Consider the following 27,086-nt stretch of genomic DNA (forward strand, 5'->3'; position numbering starts at 1 on the left):
TTGTGAAAAGGGCAAGCTTGAATTTAGGTTTTTCCAACCTTGTAAAGGAGTATATTTATATTTTAACAAGACTTCCTATCCTTCATCATTTTCAGTACCATGTTCAAACTGTTAATTTTCCTTTGCTGTCCTTCATTTCTCTTGATATCAGAGTTTTGAGAATTTGTTGGTAGATTAAGACAATATCTTTCAGTCGATGATGGCCGTAATTCTCATCACTGGTTTGATTGATAAGAGACTGATACTGCAAGGAGAAACCAGTGGTTGATCACTTGGCCATCTCAGTCACATTTGTCCAGCTGTATAAATGCCACATACTCAACAACTATTTTTTGAAAAAACAGTACTTGTTCCTTCAATCACTGATCATCATTGCTTTCCATTTGTAACAGTTTGGAAGCGATTACGTCCACATTTAGTATTTCAGTTTTTTGCATTTCAGTTCTTTTTTTATTTCTGTCTTTCTATCAAAATGATAATTAGTATATGCGCTCAAAAGGTTCAGTGTTATGACACAAGAGAAAATAAAGTTCTTTTCTTTGTTGCTATCAACTTCTCTTGGCTCATCGACGCAACCGCACACCGAGTGGACAGTAGGCGCATGATACTCTTCCCAGCTAGCTGTGCGCGCTGTCTAAAAGTCTTTCGCGCTGATCTGAAACAGCCTCCTGAGACGAACGGCCACGAGGAGGGGACGGGTCAGTCACAAGCGTTACCTGTAAAAACAAAGCGAAAAAAACAGTGTCGGTTAACTTCAATTTGGAGAGGTCGATTATTTCCGGAGGAAGGAGGGGAGAGGTCAATGGCGTGCGAAAAACCGAGCGAGGGGGTGGCGTTACAAAGTTGGTTCAAGATTTATCAGCAATGAAAAACAAACCTTATTAAAAACACCACGTCCGTAATACTCGGCCACAACAGAGAAGCCGTCAGCGGCTCTTTCCAGCTGAAATAAAATCAAGAAAAACATTAGCATATGCTACAAAATAACCATTGGAAGCCGGAGAGTGCATTACAAAGATCAGAATTCAATTTCTCCCGAGACTTTTAGTTCAAAGTTGCACGTGTTAGTCATGGGAATTGAGAATTTGATCAGCAAAGAAAACTTATTGTAACTAAACAGTTGAAATACTCGCTCACGTTTTGTACAAGCGAACAGTCAACGTAGTGGCGCATCTTGACTATTTCTCCGAGAAAATAATCGAGCCTGAAATTTGTGGAGTTTTACGAATATTTTAAGAATAAACTCGAGGCTTAGATTTTGAAGAGAATATAATTTTGCGTATGCAAAAATTTGTAAATACAATTCAATTATATGTTTTTAACTAAACCGTATAAAATTCTTTCTTTCTCTACACGGCAAAACTAGCCAAAAACAACAAAAACAGCACTAGCTGTTTGTTCGATGCTAATAAAATTGTTGCGACAAGTTGTGTGTCACATCAGGCTTTGTTAGCTACCATCTGGCTCCATAATTGCTTCAACGCCATCAAAGTCAATAGGGAGTTTAAGAAGCTACGACGGCGACGCCGAGGAAAACGTCGATTAAAAAAATAAATTTATATTTTACCTACGAATTTCGCGATACTCTAAAGTCATTTACTTTGTTTCTCACTGTCAAAACTATCACGAAACTGAATCTGGGACACAGCGATAAATTTGAAACAGAAATTAAAAAAAAAATTAGCCGTCGTGGTCCACGTTCTTCAGACAACGCAGAATTTGACCATTTCACGTTGTTGTTTTGCAGAGGACGGCAAAGAAATGTACCAAGAATTATAACGCACGTGCACAGCCATCGTTCTCCTAATTAACTCTTTTGTTTAGCGACGTTGCCGCTGCCGTTGCTGTCGTGGCTTTCTTAAACTCCCTAATAAAACGGAAACGTCATACGCCATAATCTAAGAATATTCATAAGAATATTTTCAGCCTAAATCGGCAGAAAAATAAGAATATTCAGCCACGGCCGGGAAAACAATATTCCTATTTCAAAATAAGAGGTGTAGTCATAATAAGAGAACCAATCAGATTAGCGTATTTGTAATATAACACAATGAGGGCCTGCTAAACAAATACCACAGTCTACTACCGCAGAAATTTTTTTCCTGACCTGGTGATGAAATTGCTCATGAAGATCTTTCGCCTGCTCTTGTTGTCTTATGATGTCAAGAACTTTCCTGTTATTGGAAATAAAAATCTGTTTTTTGTACACTGTACTGTATTAGTATGGTGTGGGATGGGGGAGGGGGCGTTAATATGGAGAAAGGTGAAGGTAAATCTGTGTTTAAGCCAAGTGGCCAACGAAACTGACGCTTATCTTCGGTTTCTTTAGTATGAAGCGACTAGGAGTATTTTTACTCTCCCCCCCCCCCCCGGATTGGAATCTTGTCAGTTGCGGGTAACCACCCAGCATGTAATTCGCTCGTACCCATTTATACACCTGGGTGGAAAGAGGTACTGTGAGAGTAAACTGTTGTGTCTTGCCCTAGAACTCAGACCACTCAATCCGGAGTCAAACTCAAAAACCATTTCGTCAACGTGTCTCTCATTTAATAGAAGTTTAGCAAATATATCCAAGTCACAGGGTCAAGGGTTGGGAGGGAGGAAAAAAGGAGCTCGGTCACGGAATTTTGTGTTATTTTGGTCACGTACAAAATTACCTTTAAATTGAAGGAGATCTGAAAATAATACTTTGCTAAGATAGAAAAACTCCACAGAGATAATAATAAACCATAAAGGATCAAGGATGGTCAAGGATGGAGAAGATTGACAAGGATTACAAACGACGAACTTGAAAAATTTAGGCTGAACTTTTCAAGATGCGCAAACCGTGACGTAATTCCTTTAATTGAGGGAGAGAACTCATTTTTGTTTTCATCCTTGAAAATTAGGGAGAGGACTCAAAAGAGGAAGGAACAAAATCAATTTTAATGGTCAAGCGTGGTGTCACAAAACATATCTAAAAGAGAGTCGCACACACCTGTTTTCAGGAGCACATATCGGACATTCGTTGTCTGTCTCAGCATATCCCTCAAAACAGCTGCGAAAAAATGTACAAAGGTTTAAGACAATCATGATCACGTGAAACCCACGAACATGCTACGTGTTCTACTTACATTTGATGAAATGAATGTTGACACAGGAAATGAACGGCTGGCAGGTCCAAAGGTCGGGAGCACACACTGCACTTTGCACCTTGAAATATCTTCGCACTAGTAAAAGAAAAAATTGCGTGACTTGCGTGACAATAGCTTACAAAACGCATGATAAGACAAGGGGCTATGTGATGAGATCAAAACAAATGGATTCTTTTGAAAAACAACGACCATTAGACTACGAAAAGGGAGACAAAGAAACGACAGGTCGAAAGTCAAACAAACAAGTACAGACAAATGGGTAGAAGGGCAGACAGACGGGCAGACAGACATGTAGATAGACGGGCAGACAGACAGACAAACGGACAGACAGGCAGACACACAGACAGACGGGCAGACAGACATACAGGCAGACAGGCAGACATACAGGCAGACAGACAGACAGGCAGGCAGACAGACAGGCAGAGGACAGACAGACAGGCAGACAGACAGACGGACAGACATACAGGCAGACAGACAGACAGACAGACAGAGAAACTGGTTAGGGTTCAACTGACAGACCGCCAAACATAGACCAACAGTAGATGTTACAGCCTTCTGACTATTTGGTATTATATCAGTATTGTTTAGCTGCTTTTTCAGTAGAAAACAAAACACGAAATGTGAGTTAACTAGACAAGACGGTCTATAGATCACTGTTAAGTCAATGCTTGTACGAATGTCCATGCAATACTAGCCATTCACACCTTGTCTTCAGCTCTTTAATCTGGTTCCTCATTTTGTCGGTTTCTTCTCGATATTGACGAATATAACGTTCATCCTGAAAAACAGCAGATACAAAACTGAACAACTCTGAACAGAACAATGTCTAACACGAGTTCTTCGTTACTACGGGGCAGTTACTCCTCTAGCTGTAATAGCTATGGGCAATCTTCCCTCCATTTGATCTTCTCTACAACAAGATTTTTGCATAAGGAACGAGCCTAAGGTGAGTCTAAGGTGGACACCGCACTTCACGTTCCAAGTTGCCCATTTTGCAATCCTGTTCCATCTTTCACTTCCTGATCGACACCTGCCATTTGTCCAGTACTGCACTACAAAATCAAACTACTAATGTTTTCATATTATCTAGCTGTGATTTCTGCCTCCCTTTTTAAGTTTGTCCACAAGGTGACCCATTTGCATTGTCACCGCCATCTTCATATGTCCTATCATTTGTGGTGTACTGTTATTCCTGGGTGTCCTGTGACTTACGAATGCTTCTGAAAATCACTATCATGACCAAAGCCCTAATGAATCCTAAAGGCTACCTTTTACTTACGTTTGCAATGAGTTCGTCTTCCATTTGTAAACGATGAATAATGTAATCCTGGAAAATAAACAACCATTGCAAGCACGTTAACTGCTAAGACAAACAACATAGCTCCGACTGACCTAATGGTTTGTGCGCCTGGTTCCAGATGGCCGGGTTCATTGCGTTGTGTTCTAGGGCAAGACACTTCACTCTCACAGTAGCTCCCTTCACCAAGGTGTATAAATGGTTACCAGCGAGGTAACTAGTGAGGGCGCGGCGTGGAATGCGTACGACTACGGATCGAGCGGTCCGTGTTCGAGCCCTGGCCGGGGACATTGTGTTGTGTTCTTGGGCAAGACACTTTGCTCTCACAGTGTCTCTTTCCACCCAGGTGTATAAATGGGTACCGGCGAATTTAATTTTAAGGGTAACCCTGCAATGGACTAACATCCCATCCAGGGGGGAGTAGAAATACTCCTAGTCGCTTCATGCCACAGAAACCGGGATAAGCTCCGGCCTGATGGGCCACTTGGCTCACATGCAGACTTCACCTTACCTACTTTACCCTTGCGAAGTAACTCTAGGTAGGACTAGCATATAACATCAAAGCAGGATAGGAAATTAGGATAACCTCCGCAAGTGGGACATTTGCTCGACACACACTTCATGGTAAGAAACATTGTGATTACTGTTTTTTTTTTTTTTTTTTTTTCTGGAAAAATTGAAAAATTATAACCAAGAGCACGTTTACCTTGACTACAGCTAATGTTGCTGTGGAGTTGTGAGCCAGATTTTGGAGCACGAGCAGCGGAGACATCAGGTTTCCACGATCGATATTTGACTTGTGATTAAGGAATTATCCAACTTATCTACCAACAGTGGTGCACATCGCATTTTTTTTTGGGAGGAAGACGTTTTTACTCAAGCAAGTTGTCATGCCATTGATACACAAAGAATCTTTAGCCTTATTCTGCCACGTTACTTTTCACCAAATACTACATCGCTGCTAATCTCCAAACTTTCAAAAAGTTGATTTTTCAACTTTGTTGCGATCTTTGAAGTTCTTTGTGGATTTGTACACAAATATCCCTAAGGGAACACCCTAATGTGTATCAGAATGTCCCCTAAGAGAACTGTCTCTTTACTAGATGCCCCCATTGACGAAGACGTCCCTGGCCTACCGGAAGATGATACCTTAAGGGAGATGTCCTGCTGTGGGTGCTGAATTAGACCCAACATTAGGCAGCGTCCTCACTACGCCGGAGAAATTTGAAAACGCAACTTTGTTTCTACGGTTAGACCTACCGTCCACACTAATCCGTCACGAAAACAGAGCTTTTCGAAAACGCTCTTTAAACCGGAGGAATTTGAAAACGCTGGCTTTACGTTTTAGTGTGGACGGAAAACATTTTGAAAACGGAGCTTTTCGAAAACGATGACGTCACGATAATCACGTGATTTCCCTGACCGGGTTTTCCTCAAACACAAATCCAAAATGACCGGTGATTGTTGCGTTTTTAAACTCCTCCGGCGTAGTGTGGACTGAAAACATTTGATGCGTTTTTCTTTTAGAGTGAAACCTCCGTTTTCAAATTCCTGCGGCGTAGTGTGGACGGAAAACATTGAATGCGTTTTTCTTTTAGAGTGAAACCTTCGTTTTTAAATTCCTCCGGCGTAGTGTGGACTGAAAACATTGAATGCGTTTTTCTTTTAGAGTGAAACCTCCGTTTTCAAATTCCTCCGGCGTAGTGTGGACTGAAAACATTGAATGCGTTTTTCTTTTAGAGTGAAACCTTCGTTTTTAAATTCCTCCGGCGTAGTGTGGACTGAAAACATTGAATGCGTTTTTCTTTTAGAGTGAAACCTCCGTTTTCAAATTCCTGCGGCGTAGTGTGGACGGAGCTTTAATCAATTTGAATCGCTTGACTGAATTACTATCGCCTGCTTGTTAATTAGCAAAGGATATGAGAGAGCACTTCCATAATCTGAGACTTGCAATCTGTCTCCCGCCGGGCAAAGTACGACAGAGCTTGCACCCATAAGCTTGCATCTAAAGTGCTGTAAGGAACATTGAAACGATTTCAGAAGACGGCTTGCTAAAACTTAACACCTGCTGACTAAAGACAGCATTCAGTCACAACCCTTTAAATACACTTCTTCGCACTGATTTCGATTTCTACCTATTTACGCACGATAAAATGAAGAGAAAATGGTGGTAGATCAAGACGATAATCCCCTGCTGCATTTCCTTGCCTTCGCTGTAGATGTTGGTGATTTATAGTAATTATACCTTGATGGCTTGATAGAGCGGTTTTCAATCGAGTGTCGTGAAACCAAAACCAAACCAATTACTTACCAATTAGACTACTCGGCTAATCTCAAACCGAAGTAAAACCAAAACCAAAACCAAAGTAATTGCCTGATTACTCAGTTTCGAGTCAATTGAAAACCGCTCTAGTATCTTCCTATATAACTTATTTCATAAAACTAAAGTAATAGTATTAATTTCCAATCCTCTCTCAACAAGTAATGATCACCTATCATATAGATTTGGCATATCACCGGAATAATTCGCCAAACGCCCTAAAATTTTAGCTACAATCCTGACCAAAAGTCTTTGGGACACTTGACAAAATGCCAACTGGTGACGCATTAGTTTGAAGTGGGAAGTCATTATTCAATTTTCCGAGTACCCCCACCCCCTGGGGGTGGGGAGGGGGAGGTGAACAGAAAGACCATATGTTGGCAAAAGCGTTAAGTGTCCTAAGACTTTTGGCCAGGATTGTACAATGGTATTGTCAAGACTTGGGAGGCGCTCTTAAGGCCACGTTGACTGTCGAAATTCATACGAAAATTCTGTGCAAATTATCTGTTGATATATGGTAATGCTGTGCAATGCTTCCTCACCCATATTTCTTGCATGTGTCAATCACGTGACTGTACTCATTCTGTTCCATGTGATAGTGAAGTATCTGTTGGTAACTGTTAAAATTACGAAGAAGAAAAAACGAATCTATGAGACCTTTAAGAATGCGTTTCCTCACCACATTATGTAATGCTATTTTAAAGTAATTTGTTACGTTAGGTCACGACAATTTTAATAGCTCGGTTAGGAACTGTTGTTACGTGAGGTCACGCAAGTGAAGGACATTCAGTCACGCTAGGCTTCTTGTTTTGGGAGCTTCTGTATCGCTAAGTCCTTCCATTTTAAGAGCGTCCGCCACGTATGGTCAAGCATTTTCAGCTACAAACTTGCCTGGAAGTTGCACATATTAAATAGAGATTCCAAAGAAATACAACGAATGAAGGGAAAAGAAAAACTTTCATTGTTAAAAAAAAAACATGCTAAACACTCCACGTGAGAACGTCACGGCTATCAGGGAACGTCATGTTGTACAGCAACGTCCCTGAAATAATACCCGGGATCACCTGCGGGAACAGTTAGCTCTACTGAAGGAACGGGATACTGAACATAACATACTATATGTACAGCTTCTTGATCAGCAAGTTGAAGGACTGATGCATGAAGCTTTCTAAACTTGCTGCAACGGTAAATTAACGTTTCTCAACTATTTCAATTTGATAATCAACTAGGTGTTTCCCTTGTGGGTTTCTTTAGAAACTATTTTGTCACATCACACCGTGTACTCACAGTTTAGCCTTTTCATACAGATACAGGATGCCTGCCTTGAAATGATGCATTTGCGCTAGCACCAGGGCGTGGTCAATGTCATAACGAGCCTGAAAACAGATCAGCATAGCAATTATTAATATATAGATTTAGCCAAGCCTAAAAGCAGAGCTCTTGATTACAATAAGTAAACCTGGCTTGAGTCTGCGATTCAATCGAAACCCAGTACCTGGGCAGCGGTCAACTTCGAAAAAACGCGTCACCTCGATGAGCTCTTAACCTGAGTCCGAGATATCGTCATGTGATACTGGTAAGCGGATACCTTGTTTTGACAGGTGTCAATTGGCCGTAACATGGATGTCCAACATCAAAGATGTAGCTCCGCTATTATGACTCTATAGTATTTCTACAGGGCACTTAGGACAGGAACATAAGCAGCATACAGTCACGTACAAATTTCCTCCTTTGGTCACATGATTATACTTCCTCGCACCTAGTCCCGAATGGCTACACAAACACTTCAAATTCCGAGTGAATAACGCAGAGTCACCATGTGGCCTTTGCTGTAACCTCACACGAGCTGTATCACGGAAGGCACAGGTTCAAAACACCTAGTATTTTAAAGTTTGTCGTTCAATGGGAATTTAAATTGTTACCTCCACATTTCTCAGCAAATCAAGGGCTTTACGTTCATGCTCCACTTGTGCCTGTAACAGAAAGAAGTCAACGCAGACGAAAACTTACAAAATAGAGATGATTTTGTCATTTTCAAGTAAGCTTTGTTTCAATAAGGATTTATTTCGTTTCACTTACAAAATACTGTAACCTATCCGTGGATAATTCGTACGCCAAACGAGGTTCTTTTAGGGTACGAAACCCTGTTTCTGTAACATCACAAGATTTTCCACGCTCGTATACATTTTGTCCTGATTTTTCTTTCACATATAGTTTCTTTATTTTTCTACAAGCTCCTTTCTGTCAGATGTGTTTTTGGATAACATTTCAAGGAGTCTAACATTGGGAATTACAATTTGCTACCGATGTTACATTACAGGGCAAGACTCACTGAAAGTAGAGATTTCTCGTAAAATTTAGAGAAGCGAAGTCTATCTTTTCACTCAGGGATTCGAACGAATTACGTGACATGATGTTATTGCGTGACAATACGTCACAGTACCTCTACATTCTTCTGGCGAGCAGCATCATTAAGATAGAGCTCAAGAAGTGTGTTGTACACAAGGTTGGACGAATGAGGCTGCACCTGTGACCAGAAAGAAACACAGAGAGAGTGAATCGTTTGTCTGATGCCTAACCAACGAGAAAGAATGAGGAGGGAAAATCATATATTTTTGAGGGGTGGGGAGGGGAGGGGTTGGGCAATAGGTCATATTCGTATTCTCGGTATTGGACTGGCACTAGTTTGCAGTAGAGGCTCATGTGGGGAAACATCATTAAAAAGCGATAAATATCATTTGCATTTGAAAACACTCCCTGCATTAGCCTCAGTTTCAAGCTAGTTCCAATCCGATACCAAGAATACGAATATGGTCTATATTTTTTAAGCACGAATTTTTTTCAGCGTCAGATCAGCCAAGAATTTTTTGGGGGGTGATTTCCTTGATATTGTTTGTTTACGTGACTCGCTCAGCATGAGTTTATGGTTGGTTTTTCTTAGGCAGAACGAAGTGTTAAGTAACTACCTGCCACGAGTGATGAACCATGAAATAAACACTTTGAAAGTATTCGTTACCTGCACCATGTGCTCAAGAAACTCAATCAACTTTGCCTTCTGATGTACAAAGATGTGGATGAACTCTTCCGCGCGAGCCTTGTAAATCGTCCTGTCCACATCCGAAGCTGGATCTGAAACAAGCACATAAATTATGTTAGCATGTTATATCATAATTTATGATACTTACAGGGGAGGTATGGTGATGAAACATATTCGATATGTTCACGAACAACAGGCGCCGGCGCAGAGGCAATATCTGCTTCGGTAGCAACATGTTTCTGGTCACAGAGCGGTTTTCAAACGTAATTGGATTTGCATTACTACGCTGGACAATTGGCTTGAAAAATTCACACCACGTTTTCATCCAATCAGAAGTAAATACAAAACCAATCGTGGCTCGCTCCTACACGTTTTCCCGCGCGTTACGTCGGCTACATGTATTTACTTCGAGTTTTGATTGGTTCGTTGGATTGTCTTTGTCCTTTGTGATTGGTAGAGTCATTACTTTAGGTTGGTTTTACGACACTCAAATGAGAACCGCTCTCATAATAATGACGTTGACCAGAACAACAAGAAGACCCGTCCCAAGCCCCACTTCTCCCCTTAGCCTCCTCCTTGACTCGCCCCAGTTCTCCTGTTCCTTTACACTGATCCACATCGTTTTCTAAGAGTCAAATTCCTCACAGGTTGCCATAACAAGTCGCCGGCATCATTTTAAACACTACAGTGAGAGTTAAGTCCTTTGCGCAACACACAACAAAAGCTAAATTCACTTTTTTAAACATAAAAAGCCCTCACGTCCTCAATATCCAACTACATGCACTTAAATTTTGCAGTTGGGTTCATCTAACCTGTTCAACATACGTCCCGCCACCATGCAGTAATGGATGTAAAACCAAACTCATCCATCAAAGAAACAAATGATGAACGAATGAATGAACTAAGGTGTGATGTTATGAGAGGAACGAGGAAAACTGGGGACAACGGATGTGACGTAAGACGAATGCCATGTTGTTTCAGATCGTGATATGAGACATTGTCACGAGAATGAACGGTTAAACAGTGCCTTGGTGTTAAACTAGTCAATACTTGTGGCCGAGATTGACGTTTAACTGAAAGATCTTTGCATGTTAGCTCTAGTACGACTGTAAATCAAACTCCGACTGCGCCTGGAAAGTTCAATTGATAGGAGGTCTGCGCGGCGGGATCAGAAGGGCACTCGAACACCAAGGTCGTGTTCTATTGGGATCAACAATTTCAACCGCAACCGGTTTGGGTTGGTATGGTTAACGTTTCTCAATAGAACACTTTTCCAACCGGTTTGGTTGAAACACGTTAACTCCTGGGAATCGCCCTTACGTGAGTTACAATCACGCGACATAATAACGCAAATGCTTTTTCAACCGTTTCAACCTGGTTTGAGGCCGGTTGAAAAAGTCATCAACCAAACCAACCGAAAACGGTTTTCCCCAATAGAACACGAAAGACCCAACCAACAAGAACCAGTTGATCCCAATAAAACACGATGTTAAAAATGAACTACGTCGAGTTAGAACTTGGGAATCGTGACTAGTCGTGGTTACACGAGCGATTGTGCAGAGGAAACTCGAGTAGGCACGCGTAATGTGACATGTCAGGAAAGTCGATCTTACACGAAGCACTGTTTACAATCTACCGTGACGTAAGATATGACGTATATCGTATGACGTAGGAAGCGTGATGTGAAGGAAAGTATAGATGTCAGTGGATTGCTGTAGCTTACCGAGAACGGTTGTCATGGTCAGAAAAACCCCGACACCGACTGGTGAAACAGAACCAGAAACTGTGCCGCCTAAAGAGCAACAGCATCAATATTCTCCTAACTGATTTTCATATAATAACTAAGTTAACCTAGGGAGAATCTGGATTTTAAACAACCCTCTTTTTCTGAGACGATCGCAAAACCTAATCTTGCGATTAGCTATAAATGTCTTGAACAGTTCTTGAAATTTGTGGCATCAGAGCTTTTTGATCAACTACTATAACTTGATTAGTTCAATAATGGTATCCTAGCTATTTTTAGTCAAGCTTACTTCCTTATGCATTGCTGTAATTAGTCAAGTAAATAATAAATTACAACATTTAGAGAGGAAGCCACGTCAGCCTTAACTGGTTTTCATACGGATGCTCTATCCTGGTCGAATTGGAATTTGGAAATGTTGGTTTTTGTGGAGGGAGGAAAACTGGAGAACCCGGAGAAAAACCATCGGAGCAAGGCGAGAACCAACAACAAACTCAACCCACATGGGACACCGAGCCCGGAATCGAACCCGGGCCCCATCGGCGGGAGGCGAGTGCTCTCCCCAATGCACCATCCCTTGTTGTAGCGAATCAATCAAGTCTTTTCCAGTTTTCAATCCCCTAATCACGCTTGCAACATGCACGAAGTAGACAGCTGAAATATCGATCGTTTAAAATTAAGCAAAATTTACTGTGGGGCCTTTTAAAGTGCCACTGAAACGAAATTTTCGTACGCTCTTTTATTACCCCAATTTGTAGTTTCAAACGTGCTTAAAATAATGGTGAACTTTATTTCTGTTAAATCCTAACGGAAAGTGCTTTTTTTAGCTGCTGAAATCGACTTTTTGGAGCAAAACTGTGTCCGGGCTCTGGAACCGAATTTAAGGACCTTGTGACGTCACTGGTTGTATTCACGCAAGAAGCGCTATAGATTCTCTCTTGTTTTCACTTGATTTATTCAAGTCTATTTTTCATATTGTCGATACCTGCTAGTTTTCTACCTTGTAATTTCTGTCCAGTCTTGACAGGAAATACATATCATGAACGTTGGAGGGCGCCAAAGAGTGTAGATTCACCAAAATAAATGTTACAGATTATAACAGCTCAGTTACTTTTCGAACATTTTGAGTACTCGATTGGAGATTTCGAAGACGAGTGTGGCGACTTTTATATCACGTCCTAAAGCCTAAACACGATATTTAGTCGTCTGTTTTCAGCCTGGTTCTGAAATTTGGATTCTCACGTTTATCTAAGTTCTATTACACAAGGTTCGAATATATCCTCGGCAACTTTACTGCAGTAAAAGCCGTAAGCGCATCAGCCATCCGCATAATCACGAAGTTATTAACGGTCCACAAGCTTTGAGTCGAGTACTTCTTTGTACTCAGAGGGGATCTTTTTATGATACTAATAAGTGAGAGTTCTTGTGGTAGACAAAATGTGTCTTTGAAAATTGTGATCCGCAGCAGGGTTTGCTTTATCGTCGCATACGTATCAGTGTAAACAAAGCGCGAATTTCGCTTCTCTTTTACACGTATCTCCCAATTGCAATATTTCACGGTCGATGGATTACTTTGAGTTCTTTAGCACATACTTATGTCTATGATCTTCATTTAATGGTATCCAAATTCAAAGCAATTCGTTAAAACGTCACTAGTTTACACTCCTTTCGAAGGTTTATTAAACAGAATTTGAACTAATTTGCATATATCACCTTTCGCCGTCGACATTGTCACGCTTTCTCTCGTTTCCTGAAAACATACCTGTAGGGTCATGGCAGCTTAGTTTACCTTTAAAGTTTAAATTCGCTCCCTCACATAAAAGAAGAGGGTTTCTTAAATTGTTGCTGATTTGATAACTTGTAGGATGTAACAGATGCAACTGGACTAAAGGTCACTGTAGCACCATCTCGTCCGCGGTGAAACTCACAAAGCGTCCGGTTTCCTCGAAGCGAAGCGACTCGAAACTCGAAGCGTTGTTGCTGCGATTCGTGCAGCAGCAGTCCGGAAAATAATTTCAAAAGCCGCTTTCTCTTGTTTTCATGTCTTTTTTACTTTATGAGTGTAGGTATTGTTTAATTGAGTGGTGGCCATTTCACCAAGAGTCCCGATCATTTTGCGATCTAAGAACTCCCACTCGTTTGCTTGCTTACATAAAATATCCTGCAAATATCCAATTAAATAGACTGAAAAGCCCCAGGATCGACTCTCCACATCTTCTTGTCTAAGGCTACTATGATTATCTGCTTTACAGCTCTGAGATGTCCTTAAGATGTTTTTTGGGGGGCTTCGAACAGTATTCTCTTCTCCCATAATCACTCTAGATTTTCAGCGCAGCATGAGAGTAATACAACCAGTGACGTCACTAGGCTGTTTTGGCCGCGCCAAGATGGCCGCCAATTTTGGGCTTAACCAGCCAACTTCGAACGGCTGAAAAAGCAGTTTTCGCTTACCGTATGCGAAAAAAAAGTCCGCAGTGTTTCCAAGTAAGGTTGAAACTTTATTACTAAGCAAAAATCTCACATACGAAAATTTCGTTTCAGTGGCACTTTAAGTTTACCGTCTTCATGTCAAACTAACCGAGTCATAACAACATCGGAAGATTTCATGTAACAAAACAAAGAAAAAGCGAAGTTACAGATTGTATTGTGAACTCACGTTCATGAGGAGGTCGTTGTGGTCTGTAGTCCGTGCACAGTACTTTGAGCAGTTTGGTCGCCTCGTCAGGGACGGCGTTCACCAGACTCTTGCCGTACTTTTTCATGTTATCTTCAGCCTTAAACAAAGTAAAAATTGAGAGCTAAGTTATATTTCAGTTCAAATTATAATGTACATTCTTGCTAAGGTTTTTAAATTGCCAAAATTCTGCAATTTGTTGCTGGATTTCGCGCAACATGCTTCAACCAATCACAGTATAGTCTCAGTATTTTTGACCAATCAGGAGGGAGAGCCAACAAAAGGCAATTTGGTTTACGTTATTTTTCCCGCTCTTTTCTCCGGCTTCTCTGTTCTTGAATTCGCAGCCCACTTACCACTTTGTTCTTGCTTTGTTCCTAACTTCTAAATAAATTGCCACGATATCCATAAGCTATTATTTACATCTCAACTGTACCTCATAAAACTCTAGTTTTCCAATGTAGGACAGAGCTCTCTGGTAATCCTTGAGATCTTCAAGTTGAATCTTCAGATATCTAGGACAGAATTTATTGAACTGTTTGTGAGAATGAACAATTCGTCGGCCAAGGCCGACACTGCTCTCTCACAACGTGTAAGATGCTTCGGTGACACGTCGAGAGTTGTTGGTGGTGCCTCAGCACTCGGCAGTACATCAGGCACGCGTCGGTGACTTATCCTCTTCAACTTAATCCCTGCTATGGACAGGCAATCTATATCTAACTTTAACTTGATTAGGTGCTTCAAAAGAAAGCTGGGCTAGGTGTCTGTTAAAACCACGATTACTATAGTGAACCACGCAATGATATTGCGGCGAAATTGAAAAGGAGAGACATTTTTGGACCTAGTGGATAACACCTACAGGTCATGCTGATCATATTTCTCTGCCAAATACACTGCGTGCTTGAAGTAGCCAGCCTGACGACAGACCTAGAATAAAAGAGATACATGTAAAAGTGTCTTGCCCGAAAACACAACACAATAACCCCTGGGAGGGCGAAAATTGCGTAACCCTACTCCCGAAGAAAAACGTTTTTCCGCGGGGGGTGGGTACGGCTGCAAGTAGGCAGGTGAAATTTTTGAGCCCGGAGCACTGAGCATAAGCTCAATATTTGAAACATCTCAACGTTAGTAAACTTTCATCCAGTTTTCTAAATGGTCAAATTCTATCCGTGACGTCTCATAAATGTTCCAAAGTGGCCAAAGTTAACCATATCAAATTACGCTGCAAAGTCATTTTCAATATTTTGAATATTAAAAATAAGAAATTCCTACACAGTAGTAACAAAACTACATAACATTACCACCATTAAATTTCTCCCAAGTAAGCAGAACTTCAGACTTACCTTGATTGCAGTTTCAACATCAAAATTCAATTCTCTGTCGGTCTGAAAAAACAATGAAAAAACAAAGTAACACACTGCTCACTTCGGCCATTGACTGCAATTCCCAAAAATGATTTACATGTAATTTCTCCCAGCAAAATCCTTACATTGTCCAGTAGACAGGTAATGAGAATAAATAAAACCATCAATGAAGGGAAACTATTTTGATGTAAACGTAAATTCTTAAAACTAACATTGTAAGAAATTATATGGGAGTCAGTAAGGAGAAATGAGATTTAGAGCATAAGTAGTACCATGATGAACTCATCCAGCATGGAGACATCCTTGAGTTTGGTGTAACAGTTAAGAAGCAGAGTAGTGTGGTCTGTATTGGCAAGTCCCTGTTTGTGGAGAGCCTAACACAAGATACAAAGTAAAAAACAGCACTCTAATGTACACCTTTACAAGGGTTTCATTACGAGCTCGGCACCAGGCAAATTGACCAGCTGTCAGGATGTTTTGGTTTGACCTTCTAGAAGAAATTTAAATCTAGTTCCAAAAGTTTTGCTCGCCTGTGAAAACCGGTTGCCCTCTTGCTGAAAACATTAATGAAACACCTTCCTTTTCAATACACTTCGGCAGCCTATTAGGTGAGTGTGGTTAAGGCATGGTTCACATAGATGGAACGAGCCTGATAAGCTGCAAAACCGTACCAGGTATTTTTAACAGGGTCTAGGTATTTAACATACCTATATACCCTAAGTATATAGTGTGATCATCTGGGTGAAGGTAGTTCTGAAAAGAACTGTTGTTGGCGACTGATGTTTCATCACCGAAAGATGAAGTCACAAAAGTTTGTCAGTGGATGGAGTTATAAGTCTGGTCTGCTGAAACTGATTACTGTGTACAAACCTGAAGATATGCTGTAAGATTGTGAATTCTCTGAGCATCCAAGAACTGGAAAAGGACAACAACAACAACAAAATAAATTATTTGGAATCACTTTCATCATAAAGTCACTTTACAAATATCACAAGTAGTGTACATCCTTAATTGCTTAAGCTTTCATACGATAACATTACTCATTCATTATATGTCTAGGAAAATTGCAAACACTCACGTGTCAATTTGCACTGCAGTACAAATTAAGAATTTATGATAAATTGGCCTGCTCTCAGCCAATCACAACGAAGTCATTTTCTCAGTTGTATAATTAACCGATTAATCTCTTTGGATGTTAATTCTTTTGCTTCATCATTATACCGACCAATTCCGGGTTATCAAAGTACAGCTTTTAGCAATTGCTTTCTGACAGGGCTGGGAGTTTGTAAATAAAGCAATGTACAGAGCACATCGTACAGTACCTTGCGAATGACGTAAGAAGGTTCCAGGTGACCAATGGTTTTTATGTATTGCTTTATTGCTCCATCATGATCCCCCTTGCTGAAAAAAATAACAACAAACACTAATTACTCTCAAAGCCAAGACACAAAACTCTGTAGAGCTCTACTAAAGAAACAACATTATGGCTGATATTTGTGATTTAATGAGAAGGGCCAAGAGCTTGCAATACAAAGAGACAAAATGCCAAAAATGTTGAAATCAAAGTAATATTGACCACAAGAAATAAACAACTTTTAGTTCTGTTACAATTTTTGCCAAATTAAAAGGGGGACCAGAATCTTTATCACACCTGCCCAGAAATGAAAATTTCTACAATAACGCGATTACATTTTTTTTTAATTTGTTAGCAAAACGTTTTTCTCCAAAATCCCAGTAATGGTCCGACAAGCAAATACCTACTCAACAATTCAAGCATTTGCAGATTTGTCACCTGTACAAGTGATCTCCATATTGTGTAAAGATGTCAATCAGTCCATCAGAATAGTGCTGACTTTTTGCCAAACTTGAAAAAGATAGGGAAGAGACCACATGCTTAAAAACTTCAACATTTTTGTAAACATATCTTGACCAGTTAGAAAAAGTGAATTTTTCCAGGCATGTAAAGGCAAAAGTTAGTCACCTGTGGCACCTGGGCACTATTAGAGAGCACAGCCCTGCATTTATGCTTCACGAGTTTGAAAATGGTGCAACTGCTAGTAAGAATTCATTCTTATTGTTATCCATAATAAACACTTGTACACAGTATTTTACCTAGACTGGCAAATGATTAGTCTACAAAAGGTTAATGGGCGACAATCTGCAGCAATTTATCACTTATGCTCTTAAAGTTTGAGATCATGAACTAGTCAGAGAAAGTATTATCTTGCAGGCTGCAACTATTTAGGGTAAAGAGTTGAAGTATTGTAAGTATTGTGTATCTACAACCCCATAGAAACACTGAACTAGCACATGCTCTTGACATAATGATGGCACGAGCAAAGATAATTTAAATTGTGATGATCAAAGTAAACAAGTTGCTGTTTTTTTTTTTGCCATGGAATTTCCTAAAAGAAATACAAAACATGTTCTCCGTGCTTCGACCAAGTTATAAAAACACTTGTGAATGTTTGGGAGAACTCAAAAAAGCTGAAGAAACACTAGTCGCCTGTGGCTCGTGTTCCCTCAGCATTTCTCGTTCTCCCAAACTTCCACTCATGTTTCTATAATTCAATAGAAACCCAGTCATGTTTTCTATTCTTAAATAATTAAATGAATTACTCCTAAAATCATCGCTTTCAAGTTTGTTATGTAGATTATATTTGTTTTTACTATCTTTCATAATTTCTTCTCTGAACCCCTAACTTGATGTTGTTAATTCCTAAATTCTACATTACATTTAAAAAAACCAAGCTGAACTATACTGTCATAATTATTTGCATACAACAAGAAATTAACAGTAGATGTTATAAACTTCTTGAAAAATAACTTCCACAATACCTGATAGCCATTGCATAAAGATTTTTCTTGAAAAGAATTTCTAATTTAGTTTGTGTATCTTTCTCTTCCAACTGAAAAATCTGAAAACAAGAAATACTTTATTAAGATCTAAAAGGTGAGTGGTATGGTTAAGTCTGAATACAAGCCAAGTGTCCAATCAGGCTGGGGCTTATCCTGGTTTCTGTATCATGAAGCAACTAGGAATATTTCTACTTCCCCATGGATGGGATTTGCCGGTACCCATTTATACACTTGGGTGGAGAGAGTCACTGTAAGGGTAAAGTGTCTTGACCAAGAACACAACACAATGTCTCCGGCCAGGGCTCGAGCCCAGACCGCTCGATCTGGAGACGATCACACAAACTCTGAAACCACAGGGCCTCCACAAGTCTGTTAATTACAACTCAGTAATTTGTTGATGCCTCTGGATAGCTTGACTCATTAGACTTTGACAAATGAGGTCTGCGTCATTGAATGTAAATTTATAAAAGAAAATGAACTGAAGGGATAAAGAGGCAGGGCCAGGGCACCTGGACTGCTTGACCCAGAGATGAGTGCACAAGTGCCTCCACAACTTAAGTTCTTCCTCCACTCTACCGTTCTTGTTTGTTACCATTTCATTTGCCAACAATTCACTGCTGTAGCATCCATTAATAACTAGGCAAGGCAAAGTATTTCATATCATATTAAAGAGAAAGAAGTATCACAAGAAAGATGGGGAAAGAAAACATTGAGAAAAATTATAGTAATTCAAATCACCTTATTTTCCATTGTGATTACAAATAAGCTGCCCCATTCACATATGACATCAATGACACCCTGGAAGGTCCCGGTAAAAGCTGAAAAAATAAAAAAAATAAAAAAATAAATAAATAGAGAAATAAAAAATAACAGAGTAAAGATAATATTATGATCTACAATAATATTATTACTGTGATTTGTTTGGCTTGCGACCTGACTCCCCCCCCCCCCCCCCCCCGCTAAAAAATACACCAGCTTTAGCTCTGACCACTGTTGTGAAACCTGGTTTAACTTGTCCCTCAAACTCTGTATAAAAAGGCTGAGTGTGGAAGCAATAGCTCCCACAAGCAGCTCTGACCTCAAGTGACCATATAAAGACCACATAAATTTTTCTTTGGCGAAAAAAAAAAAAAAAAAAAAAATTATGTAACCTGTTTTGAAACTAAAACCCCACAAACCTATTTATCAACCCAAATCCTATAAAATGTACTATTATTTCACAAGGATATCACTGCTACATGTACTAACAGTAATCCTTACCAATAAACTTGTTTTGAATATCATAAACAGTTACCACATTGACATTCCTTTGTTGAGATGTTCCCCTGCAAACAAGATGTCAGAACATGTTGAAGTAAAAATATGAGGTAAAATATCCTTATGGACACATATACAGTAACTCAGGAACATTAATAAGTTAACATGAATTTTCCAAAGAATCTTTGTATTGAATTCCTTACCCTACTGATGGCCTCTGAATTTGTTTGTTGTCCTGACTAACGACAACCAAATAACCCCGCCACCATGTTACCATTTGCTTTTCACCTATGAAAGCACATTTAATATTATCAGCAACTGATCAAAACCTAATATTTTTGAAAAGAAAAAATTTCATGATCAATAATAATTATTATTGTCTATGTGTTTTGAAAAAATATTTCCATTGTTCTTATAATATGTAATTTGATTTATTCAAAACATACCCATTCTTCACTCAATTTAAAATAATATCTAATCAGTTCATACATTATCATGTTCTCCTCCCCAACTGTCAAATGGGGACTTAGTATATATCTTTGTGTGGTCAAAATAACAAATGAACTTAATTGATCTTAATTACATTGTATGAATATCAAATAAATGTCATTTTATTAAGTATTGTTTTGTTGAAAGAAAAGTTAATATAAATCAAAATAATTCTGTGCAATGCAAATTAATGCTTAACTTAGTACCTTGGTGCTAAATGTGCACATGCAAATAAAATGCTTCAGAGAACTACATGCAAATTTGTATTACATTTTAGGTTGTTCAGCTAGAGTTAATTACATTTTATTTTATAATACTTTATTACAGTATGAATGTAATCAAGGTTAATTTACATAATATAATAATCTTGCACTTAAGACAAACAGACCAGTACATTCAAAACTAAATCATAAAAGATTCTGAGAAGAGGCCAGTAATGTTACTAAGATCCTGCTGTTGGTCAATTTCTCTGGATATATAGAGCTAATATCACTTTGCTAGAATACAAAGACTTGCTGTGACATTATGGTTAAAAGAGCTGAAAAGCTAACTGGGCCAGCTTTGTGTTTTCTTAGCTGCTTCCCTTGAGGAGGCCTTGCTGTACAATACCTTCAAATGCTAAACACGGACCTCTCCCATCAATCTGATAGAAGTATAAAGCCTGCAATATAGAAACAGATCAAGTTGCATACATTATCGCATTATGTGATTTCTCAAACACAAAGTGTTAAACAACCACATAATTACGGAACAATTTTTTCATGTCAAAACATTTCATTCTGCTAAAAATTAGTTCAATCCTGCCAAAAAAATGAAAATCAGCCCAAACAGAGATATACGCCCTCTTTGTACGAAATCAAAACTAATCAAAGCTATGACCTGCTTTGTACAAAATCAACAAAAAATTACAGAAAGAACAATGTTTTTCATGTCAAAACAAGTCAGTCTGCCAAAAATTAGCTTGATCTAGCAAAAATATGAAAATCAGCCCAAATAGCAAGACATGCCCTTTCTGTACAAAATCCTTCAACTATTTCTTAATTATCAGTTACTGTAATCTCTTTGGAAAGAAGTATCCCATCCCAACACCCCATCTGACACTGTAACGCATCAAAGGCTGACCTCTTTCCGAGCCACTATAAACTGATTTTCTTGTGAAGCATCACTCATAACCGAGCAACGCATTTCACAGCCGTGAGCATCTAACACTTCCTGTAAAGCAATTGAAAAACAATTCCGTAATAATTATTGTATCCAACATTGTTCAGACTTCAACAAATACACAAGAATACAAATTGAGAATTTCCTTTAATTTCAGCAGAACTGTCTGCTAGATGTCTTAGTTCAGGGGCTTCATTAGTGTTTTCAGTAAGAGGGCACCTGGTTTTCACTAGCCTGTGTACATCTGCCCCCTCTCCTAAAAAAAAAATTGGGGAGAGAGATTCACACTCAGGCGGGCAAAACGTTTGGATGGTCAAACCAGGCTGGTAAAATCATCCTCACAGCTGAAAAGATCATGCGGACAAGCTGTTAACTTCAATGTCTTCATTCTAGGGATGTATGTGAATTTGGCAGTACCAGCTGTTTGTTTAGCTGTTTTTTCAGGTAGCACTATGGCGATTTGAAAATATTTCCAAGGAGTGTCAAAAGTTGATGACAAAAAGGAGAATAAAACAGTAAAATCCCAAGGAGGCCTCGCATAGTGGACCAGAAGAAGAAAGCTCAAATGGCAAGCTGGGCATCCGTGATTTCAAGATACCGAAAAAATGAATGGTTCGTGAATCATTACGGAGATTTTTTGCAGGGGAGGGAGGCATCTTTAACTTCTGGGCAAGTAAAAATTAAACAGGGTAAGTGCATTTTGAAAGTCACTGGCCTGAATGGCGAGTACTGTCAAAATTTAGTTTCCAACACTGTAGAAACTATTTGAATCTTGAAGGTTCGAGCTTGTATACCATATTTTGCATGATGTTGCTCCTGACCAGTTTGCTTGAAAATGCTTACTGATGCTAGTACATGGCTACAAATGAAGAATGCTATTCGGATACTTACTCGGCGATCTTTTGCAGAGGTGTTGTATGCAAGAACTGTTTCAGTTGTCACAACAAACAGAACAACACTGTCGCTGGTTTGCTTAAAAGCAAGTCCTGTAGACAAGATTGAAGAACATTATAAAGGTTAAGTCTGTGTCGGGGCAAGTAGTCTCTGGGGCATTAAGCAGTAACTTATAGTGATTCCACAGCAAGGACAGTCAGATATCCTCTCAAAGCTACTGCCTTGATGTTTACTAGTCTATTGATATTAATTCTTTTGAAACTAACTTTACACCTAAGTAACATCAATCAGTGATAACAATTAGCAGCAAAATAAGTAAATAAAATGCTTGGCAATTATCTAGTATCCTTTTTTTAAATCCAAAGTTTAAATTTAATAGCAAAAAGCTGCAAATAAAAAGTTTTAAAATATGCAGAAAAAATTAACATTAATAAATTATGCAAGAACAACCTGAAGTTTGCATTTTGTAAACAGGAAATTAAGCTTCTATTTTCAGGAAAAGTTTCTACTGAGAATTTCATTCACAGAAACAAAAGTACAACAGGGAAAGAGTAACTTAACATGAGTTCTTTTAATATTATTATATTATTAGGTTGAAACCTTTAATTACATGTACTTATCATACAAGTTTATAACTACCATTTAGTTTGTATGGTGTGAACCAACCAATGACTTTTGCCAAACTTTACACAAGTCCTCCAGCCAATACCATCACGGCTAAAGCCCTATTTAGACTGACAAACACTATTCACTCTGAAGATGACTTCCGCTCAAGTTGTCGAAACTTCAGTCATCAACAACAGTTCTTTTCAGAACCACGCTCACCCAGACAATCACACTATACGAACTACAGTACTGATACTCCTTGGGGCAAAACACTATTTTTACTAAATTACAATACCATTATAAATATAGAAGAAACCTTGCTATACCTGTAACTGGATGTTTGTCATGATGTATGATCCTCTGCTTTGTGTGCCTGAAAAAACAGTATGAGACCTGTATAGTTGTATACACTTGTCTAGTGCTTCAAAGTCACAGAACACACTCATTCACTCACTCACTCACTTTCTTACCTGTCTCTTGTGATATCTCCTTTATACACAAGAACACTTCCATCTGCAAAACCAACAGCCATCTGTGTCAGGTTCTCCATCAGTGCCAGACATGACACCTGTCAATCACATCAACAAAACCATTGACAGAAAGTCCTTTAATTCTGACAACTCGAAGACAAAAACTATTTATTATTTCTTTCTTCATCCAAACTGCTCAGTGATTACAAATGCCAACAGTAGAGAACTATATAAAATATGATCATTATTAAATAATGTCTTCTTTCTGAGTGGCATACCGTAGTTTATTGTTTATAAGGTACACTGTTTTTTCGAAGAAGGTCCCTACAATGTGTTCCAATGGAAAATTATTGTCCATGTCAAGACTGCAATCACACAAGCTGGCCAAAAGGCATATTAAAATCCTAGAAATACACTGCAAAAAGACTTCAGACACTTCTATCAAGACTGATGAGAAGATTGGCAGGTTGTCGATAACAGATAACAGCATTATATACACCTGTGCTATAACTTAACATACCGGAACTGGTTTGTTTCCTGGGATCAATCGTTGCATACAGCAACAAACTGGATTTCCATATTTGTCAATCTAAAGTAAAATGTACATGTACTGCTTAATACATGTATAACATAATGATTATATTTTTTAAACAAAAACAAAATTCCATACTGAAGACATCTGTACACTGCACAGAGGTCAACATGGAATTTTTTCGTCAAACCTAAGGTGTCTCTCTCATATACCGGTACATTATGTATTAGGCTACACAAAGACAAAGAATTGTTTCATTACTGAATAGGGGTACATGTATAAACATTATAAAGTTCACTCAGGCTCACTGACCATGCCAGCAGCAGGCTGACAACCCTGAGATTCAGTGTACCTCAGGTAGCTCGAGAAAACAAATTTACCATGATCCATGCAAGAGTAGAATATGAAGGGTACATGTACACTGCAACTCATCTACAAGTGAGTATATGGCAGCTATGAAAAATAATGCTGTGACTACAGAAAAATACCTTGTCAAGATTCCATACTCTAATGATAGGGTCAATACCATCCACTTCATCTTCCTGGATGTCATAAAGTTAACATGAAGTAAGATAACATACCACGTCCCAATTCAGTAGTAGACATGTTGAGTAAAAACAGTATCCTATGAAAGTGTTGCTGAAAGTACTGCTCAATAGCTTTCATTTGAATGGTCATGTACCACACATTATGGTTTCATCCACAGACTTGAAATTTAGAGACTCCCCATACTTTACAGTTAAAATTAAATAATACCCCACACTAGAGGGGGCTTTCATTTAATAAGGGCCGGGCACCGGGCAAATTGACCGGCTGTGAAGATAATTTTGCCCAGCTGGTTTGACCATCCAGCAGAAAGTTTTCCTTACAAAGAAGTTTGAACAGTTCTACTAGTTTTGCCTGCCTGTGAAAACCAGTTGCCCTTCTGCTGAAAATGTTAACGAAACCCTTGACTTGGGTTTCATATAGAGGGTCTTAAAAGATATTAACCACTTCATGCGGCAAGATAAACAGTACAAAATGGTCACACACTTCGGCTTCGCAAGAAATATTACAAGGGACAACATGTTAGAAATTAAGAAATTAATGAACATATTATAATTACTTACTCCAACGGTGAATAAGATATTCTGCTGTTTCAGTTGATAGAAATGTGACACACGCATTTCATAGGCCTGGAAGGATGTGATAGTCAAATCACGGCCCAGGAAGTGAACAAATCCAGCTGAATCTGTAAAATATTATTAATAAAACCATGTGTGACAAATTACTCCATAATTTTGGTGCAAAATTTCAGCAACTTATAATATTCTTCACAAGTGAAATTACAAAATTGCCATGCCAACGTCTGGCATGAAATTTCTTGACACAATAAACAAGTCAAAAATCCATGATTGTAAGCAAATTTGTCACTCATGATATCAAAAGGTTTATCAAATGGCATATATGAGAAATTAGGAAATAATTTCAGTCGCGTTTTGTCAAAATTCTAATAATTGGAAAACTATTAGCATTTTGACAAAATGTGCGAGAGATCATTTCCTTATTTTACTCATCACTATTTGATCACCCATACATACATTAATTTTACATAACATAACTGCATGTAGTTACCCAAGCATCACTAGCATTTTCCTTTGAGAGCCCGAGACGTTTTGACTTCTTCAATTGCAAGACCAAGACTTCAATTGAAAGTGTTTTAAATGCGAGCTTGAGACATTCAGGTTCCAAGACATTGGAATGTCTTTTATAAAACAAATCAGTACTTTAAGACTTTCTCAGTCTTGCAAAAAATTGAGACTGTGAGACAGCTTTGTGAAAAAATTGAGACTATGAGACTCACATAACTGCTAAAAAAACCAAGACTGTTAGACCCATAAAATTCAATGCAAATTTGTGAGACCCTTCATTTTTCAAGGACCATTTGTCACCTCTCTTTTAAATGCTGATTTGCAAGTTTGCATAAACAGAATTTCAGTAAATTATATAACGGAAGGAAAAAGAGGGCGGAGGAGTGGGAAAGAGAACATGCCCAGTAATTGAAGTGTCCCAACTAATTGCGACTGTCTGGGATTGTAGGTTTGAAAAAGGCAGAACAATGTTTTATCTTACCTCCAATAACCAACTGACCTCTTCCACTGGTACAGGCTGTAATATCAATACCCTACAAAGAACAAAAATAATCTTGTTAGAGGATTCATGAGAACTAAAACATCTCTAAAACAACAAGAATTAGCTTTTAAAAAATCACTCTTTGTTTAAAGAATAATAATCCTTCCTGCAAAGTACTGCAAATTAACAAAAGCTTGATGAATTTCTCAACATAAAATAAAATACTTGTACGTTTGTACATTTAAGGTGATTTTTATACTGTACCCCCCTCCCTCCCAAATAATCAAAAAGTCTAGAAAAATCAGTCGAAAATAAAATGAAAGCAACATGGTTGATAATTGGTTAAACCAGAAAGACAATTTTTGATGTTGGTCCACAACAAACCAACTGCCAATTTTGGTTCAGGCGTGAGCTAGTGAAAGCCAAAAGGCTTGGAACTGGTAAAAATGTTGCAAACCAGGGTACGGCCTTGTAATGAGACCTCAAAATCACTCCAAAATGTCCAACCAAAATTCCAACAGCATGACTGTATGTTCCATTTGCTTTTTAACAGAAATTTCAGTTATTTTTTGTACGATAAGTTTCATTAAAAATTATGGTACAGAGTAGACTAGGGGGACCCTTAATTGTTCTTGCTATCAATCCCTCAAGAACCCATGATGTTTTATTTGCATGTTACAACACGAAGTCGGAGAGGGGTGGGGGAGGGTGGCATCTAGTTAAGAGCTGAGCAATATAAACTATGAAACAAGCAATAAATCGGAGCAACGCTTAAAAAATCCAACTCAAGAATAAATATTGGACCGCATATCCCTATAAGCTAACTTAACATCTTAAGCAGTATCATTAACGACATACCTTGAGCCCCGAAAATGGTTGAGTTGTCCCCGGGTCCTTGAGGACTTCCTTGTCAAAAAAATTGAACCTCCGCCACTACAATAGAAAATAGTTTAGCTTTAAGTTGCAGTTTGAAGTGTACTGACACGGTTGTATGCAAAACAAACCTGCAACAGCGCCATGGCGCTTCAGAATTGTCACTAAAACGTCTGACTTCCCAATATTTCTATCGTTTCCTATCCGCCATTTTTGTTTTGTTTCTCACCCCGAAAGGAGCTGTGGGTAATACCATATTTGGAACA

The 27,086-nt window shown here is 38.8% G+C and overlaps 1 protein-coding gene across 1 annotated transcript; it reads right to left on the minus strand.

Moving 5' to 3' along the window:
* LOC110045220 (vacuolar protein sorting-associated protein 11 homolog) lies at positions 1-27,053 on the minus strand. The gene is made up of 38 exons (XM_089271809.1): positions 26,952-27,053; positions 26,806-26,880; positions 25,948-25,999; positions 24,945-25,066; positions 24,324-24,377; positions 23,824-23,892; positions 23,304-23,401; positions 23,160-23,206; positions 22,225-22,319; positions 21,295-21,384; positions 20,782-20,833; positions 19,887-19,971; positions 19,687-19,751; positions 19,165-19,244; positions 18,406-18,485; positions 17,360-17,431; positions 16,890-16,968; positions 16,438-16,482; positions 15,840-15,941; positions 15,547-15,588; positions 15,063-15,130; positions 14,640-14,718; positions 14,186-14,303; positions 11,512-11,580; positions 9,768-9,880; positions 9,195-9,278; positions 8,674-8,724; positions 8,039-8,127; positions 7,294-7,368; positions 6,353-6,444; positions 5,138-5,223; positions 4,414-4,461; positions 3,839-3,912; positions 3,114-3,209; positions 2,978-3,037; positions 2,108-2,174; positions 878-943; positions 1-716 (listed from the first exon to the last, which is right to left on the minus strand). Exons 1-38 carry the CDS (start codon positions 26,964-26,966, stop codon positions 618-620), a joined length of 2,853 nt encoding a protein of 950 aa, XP_089127935.1. The 5' UTR covers positions 26,967-27,053; the 3' UTR covers positions 1-617.
* Positions 27,054-27,086: the final 33 nt, after the last annotated feature.

This window comes from Orbicella faveolata, unplaced genomic scaffold (genome assembly GCF_042242905.1).
Source record: "Orbicella faveolata isolate gen_17 unplaced genomic scaffold, um_ofav_v1 contig_34, whole genome shotgun sequence".
Taxonomy (NCBI): Eukaryota; Metazoa; Cnidaria; class Anthozoa; order Scleractinia; family Merulinidae; genus Orbicella; species Orbicella faveolata.